We start from the raw sequence: 6000 nt of genomic DNA, 5'->3' as shown, positions 1-6000 counted from the left end.
AGTATTTAAATACATAATCTACGCAATAAAGTGAATAAAAATTGTTATACGAAAAATGTAAACCGAAAAATATTTTTCACAACGTATAGTAATTGTTACATTTTATTATGACGCATAATACAAAGACATCAGTTGTCCAAAAAGGTACAATTTGGTATTTTGATTATAATTCAAATAATTTAATTATTATATTATTATGCTTAAATTATGGAGTTTTTGTTTTTAATATCAATACATTAATTTTTGATCGGAAGATCAATGGAAAACACGGTGATTCTGATAAGAAAAATGTAGACATGTCACGAATTATGTAATATTAAAAAATAATTATTTTTATGTTTATGATTTTATAACATTTTAAAAATCGTGTAATTATCATACTATGCATTATAATTCTAAGCATCATTTATATTAAATACATTCAATTCGATTGTCTTATGAACTAATTTGAAGATGTAAATCTTGATGTTCCAAAAATCTAATCAAATTAAAGTATTGGGCTAGGGTAACTTTTTAAGACTAAATATTATATATTTATATAATTAAGTAAATTTATAGTATTTTACCAGAAATAAGGCGTGTGCAATAAATTTTTGACGAATGGTCTCGCATCCACGTCCTTGCTTAACATTTTGGTTGCCATTTCTTGTAATTGTGCCGGGAGTTTAGGCAATACATTGTGAATTTGATTTTCTAACTAAACAAATACATAAACACAATTATTTATACACATTAAAAAAAAATTCTTCTTTTTCAATAAAATTAAGAGCTGAAATAATTTTTAATTTATAGACTTCAGTATAATGTAATATAGAGTGAATGCGTAGATTTCAGTAAGTTATGTAGTTGACCTAATGTTTATAAATCATAGGTATAAAGGTTGTAATTATGAATTAGTTTTATTGTGCAAGTTTTTATATGCAAAAAAATTTCAAACTCTGGTTAATCGCCTTTACTATAATAATCAAAACCACGATAACAAAAGTAACATTTTAAAATTAATTTATTCAACCCTCTCCCAACATTCTTTTCACTGTTTAACAGTAGCATAAAAGTAATTAGACTTTTGCTTGCATTTTTTCCTAATATACTTATATAATAGCTAATTTTATAATTTTATTTGATATAAAATTATAGATGTAATATTATACAAATTTATGATGTAATGATTTAGACTAAGTACTTTATATTTACGCTAAACATTTTTTTTGTCATTATTTATTTCTAAGAATATTTTTTATGATATATGTGCATATTTTTTGGTTTTTATTTTTAATTTATTACGGTCTTTTATAAAAACTAAAATTAGCTTAAATTTTTAACACGATTTTGAACACTGCAGTGTACATCAAAATAGAATTTTATTATATAAACTAAAATAAATTTTACGTAAATGCAATTTATTTTATGTTGATTTATGGTTCATTTGGATAAATTACACAACTATCATTATTCTGCAATTAAAAATTATAAATAGGTATACGTAATACAAATTTTATAAAAAAAATTAATAAGTAACACAACATCAAAAATAAAAGGTAATAATAATTATAAATAAGCTCATTCAAATATTAATAGATGATTGAAATTTATAATATAAGTACATAGAATATGATTTTCAATGCATCACATTGTATTAAAATAATAGCAAACAATTTTATGAAACTGCAAGAACATGGTTAAATGTATATAATTAAGTTAGTTGATAGCTTTTTTATGTTTTTAATATCGATCTATGTAGTTGTAACATACTAAAATTTTCTTTTCGCCTTTGAGATAAATTTAGATTTATTCTAAAATCAATATATAGTAATTTATACAATTTAAATAAATATATTTTAAACAATATTTAATAATGTATCGTACATTTTAACAAAAGTACCAAAACTGATTAACGGTTATAATTAATAATATCAACCATAGCATTATAACCAAAGTGATTAACATCGCTATGTATAGTAAGAAGATAAAACCGATAATTGATGTAATTTGTAATACACTGGGTTGTAAAGTGTAAATGGTTTTTTACATAAGTTACCAGTACAATGCTCTATATAATTATACTCAAGAAGTAAAAGTTGAGTAAAATTAAAATTGAGATAAAGGAAATAAACGGTCTTAAAAAGTAGACCGCATTAAAAACACTAAAAGTTTAAAATACTAAGTTCGTGTATTTTCACGAATTAACAATTTAAAAATAAAACTGAAATATCTATTGATTTTTTTTAACAAGTTTTAATACAAAGCATCATGATTTGAAAACTCTGAAACTTTTCATTTTTAATTAAGGTCAATTAAAAGTTTTTTTTATAAAATAAGTTTTAAGCATAAAATGATTTTTGAGAATATTGATTACCTAAATTTTACCATCTAGTCTGATTTAAAAAGCGTTGATGCTTAATAAAATTTTAAATCTGCATTATTTTATTAATTTGTTATTGTTCTCTTCAATGTTAATCAAACATAGATTATAAATAATAAAAAAATAATATTTCCTTTATATACATTGTAATTAGCTATTGTAGAATGCATTAACTTTTAAAGAATCTTAGCTGGTAAATGTATTGCATATGCTTTTATAAGTTAAATTTGGCAAAAACAATGGATATATTATTTAGCATCTGAATGATTTATTATATTCATTTTCATTTTAAATATCTTGTTATCAGATCATAAAATATATATAATCTTGTGTATTAATTCCTGTAATATATTTTTGATATCAATGAGCTGAGTATATTAAATTTGTTTATAATTGATTTTTCCTGAACAGGATGTGTAGATAAAACAATATTAGTTTTTGAAACAAATCTGTGTGTTTATAGTTCATTTTTGGTAAATAGCGTGTAATTTTTCAAACATTTTATTTAGTATACCTAAATAAAAAAAAAATTTTTTTGCTAAATGTGTTTTTGTTTCTAACCCAATATTTTGGATAATATATGGCAATTTATTGTTCCAAAAGAAAATTGTTTAGTGATTAAAAATAGTAAAATTTTATTTTAAAATTAATTTTGTAATTTATTGTCAAATTTAAATCGTTATTGATTTTTATAATACCAATTGTTATTTTTAACATATAAATTTACAAATAATACTCACCACATCTAATTGTTTCATGTACGTCGAACTGCTGTGGTTCGCTTGTATTAGTGGTCGACCATTATTAAATATTGCGAATATTACCATTCCCAAAGAGTACATATCACTGTGAGAACTGCAATATGAAGATAACTGGACTTCTGGAGCTAAAATGACATATTATTATTTATTACCGCTAAGAGAAAATTTATTGATTTTATGCATGGTATATATATTATGTATGCAGGATACTATAGTCAGATTAAAATTAAAGGGTTAAATAATAAGGTCATGTAGACTCCATTACCGTAAGTATTCATTTAAAGATTATCAAGTATAGATATTAATGGTTCTTCCTCATGTTTTAATTTAAAATGTATATAATATTATCAAACTCACCTATATAATCCAAATCGGGTTGTGCCATTTTTGGCAGTCTAGACGTCCACGGAGTACAAGTAATCCGCTCTCTAGCTTCGGTCTGAACTGCAAAACAGTTATTAAACGATGAGAGTAGTAATAATAATAATAATAATAAATGTATCGTTAAATTAAATAGGAGTCTGTTTAAAATACATTTTAATGTTATTAATTTTATTTGAATAATGTTTTTTGATGTAAGCCAGTTAAGTGGAAAATGTTGTTCAAATATTTATAATAGAGATATTTTTAAATATGTATGATATTCTCTCCCTTATGAACATTTAAGAAATACTAAATAAACTTAGAAAATAATATATATATATTATATATAAATTATATATCGAAAAGATATATACATATATATATACGTATTTAATATAATATGTATTACTTCTAACTTAATTCAAGTTCTTTAAAAATTATAATACTCTTTAAGGTAAAGTTATTTCAAAATTTAAATTATGGCAATAATTTATAAATTATACATTAAAAAGGTAGTGTTTTATATTATCTTTTTGTATATCAAAGGGATGACATTTTAAAAGTCTATAGGAGATACTTAGTGTTGACATTTGTTGAACTTTGTTCATTTTTTAGATAAATAATTATGTTTTGAAGAAACAACAAATAATCAAATTAAGATTTACCAACCCAACCTAATCTAACCTAACAAAGCGTAACATTATAAATTTAATAATATCCTTTCTATATCTAACATTTTCTTGAATAATATGTAACACGAAATTAATTTATTACAGTAAAAATATTCTTTTATAAATTAATTTTACCAATAATTTATTATGATCCATGTAGTGGCAGTAGTCATGAATAATGTGATACAAAATAAACAACTGACTGTTAAATATAAAGTTATGTATGAGTTTAATATTATTCACACATATTTTAGAAACAAAAATGTATAATTTTATAGTTCTAGGTTGATACACTTCGACAATAAATAAAACTGACAAATACATCTACGTAATAATTAATTCAAATTCTAGTTGCAACTTTTCGTTGTACTTTTGTAGCCAACTGTGACAAATAATTGAAATGAACATGTTTCTATTACGACAGTAAAAGTTTTAACGACAAAAGTATTCCGTCCTTTTACACCTCTTACTCTCTGCGGGGACAAGTTATAAAAACTTTTATTAAGAAGTTTATGGATACCAGCAGTGTGATATTTGGTAGTAAATGGCTAAGGTGCAACCAATATCCAACTAAATAATATTTTATTATTATTATTATTATTATACGGTTATAAATAAACAACAGGAAATGTATTCAATAATAAAACGCATTAAATGCCAAGCTGTCTTTAGGGATTTTAGTATTACCTAACAATTCATTGCTTCCTAAAACAATAATAATTTTAAATAGCACAAAAAAACGCACCTTTCAAGCATGCTACTTTCCTGGTTTCTAAATGTAATTTATGAGTTTAAAGTAAATTATAGTAAATACTATTAATATTTTGCGGTCTAATCAAATTATATATGTTCAAATTGCAATTACTAAAACAATGTACATGTACAATAACATAAGTAATACCTATAGCCAAAAATATATAACATTAAATAACTTGATAATATTACGATATATTATCATTATTTACATTTTACACTCAATGTATTATAGAAATAAAAAAAAATAATTATAATAATCCATTACTAATGTTGATAAATTATTATATAAACTATAAAAATGTCAGAATTTTAGGATTTAAGGAAAAATATATTTTATATAAACTGATAATAGCAGTTATAACAATCAAAATTGTGAACATTGCACTGAAAGCATTAAACTGAAATTAAAAAATAATAAAAACGTTCATTATAATTATTTTACAAATTATTCCACATAAGTATCATTATTGGAGGTTGTATTATTGTAACATTTTATATATGAGTATATATTCTTCATACATTTGAAACTTCAAATTATTAGTAATTAATTAAGTTGTTTTGTGCGTGCACATTTTTTTTAAAATTATGAATTGGTTTATCCCTTTCAAGAAAAGTTATTAACTGTATCGTAAATTTGTATGGTGAAATTTTAAAATTTTTGACTGTCAAATAGAAATTAAAACTAAAAAAAATCTTATCTATACTTGAATAAACTTTAGCTCTTTATGTATTAAAACTAAAATATAGTACATTTTATTCAAGTATTTTCCTATTATAAAATTTGAACCATCAACACAACAAGTATTTAATAGCAATAATAATATTGTATTCGTATTTTAATTTTAATATAATATTGTCAATTAAATTTGAAATGAAAAACTATATATAATATTCAAAATAAGTTTATATATATTTGTTTATTGATCAATAGAAAAATCAGCAATAATACTATTAGTTCATGGTTTGAAAACCGAGTATATATAATAAAGTTTACATAGATAGTAAAGTATATTTAGTATTTAATTAATATATACTTAATAAAATACATAAATTCTACATGATTATAAAATGTATATAGTTGTGTTAT

At 22.1% G+C, this 6000-nt stretch overlaps 1 protein-coding gene across 1 annotated transcript in view; it reads right to left on the bottom strand.

Moving 5' to 3' along the window:
• The window catches only part of LOC112599077 (SCY1-like protein 2), a 144610-nt gene that overhangs the window by 24896 nt on the left and 113714 nt on the right, over positions 1-6000 (bottom strand). The window contains exons 5-7 of the mRNA XM_025345800.1: positions 3481-3567; positions 3103-3248; positions 567-697 (exon numbers count right to left, since the gene is read on the bottom strand). Coding sequence (XP_025201585.1) covers positions 567-697; positions 3103-3248; positions 3481-3567 — 364 coding nt within the window. The remainder of the gene's footprint in view (positions 1-566; positions 698-3102; positions 3249-3480; positions 3568-6000) is intronic.

The sequence above is a fragment of the Melanaphis sacchari genome, unplaced genomic scaffold (assembly GCF_002803265.2).
Source record: "Melanaphis sacchari strain LSU unplaced genomic scaffold, SCAv2.0 Contig0_pilon_pilon, whole genome shotgun sequence".
NCBI lineage: Eukaryota > Metazoa > Arthropoda > Insecta > Hemiptera > Aphididae > Melanaphis > Melanaphis sacchari.
This window is presented reverse-complemented; position numbering and strand designations above follow the sequence as displayed.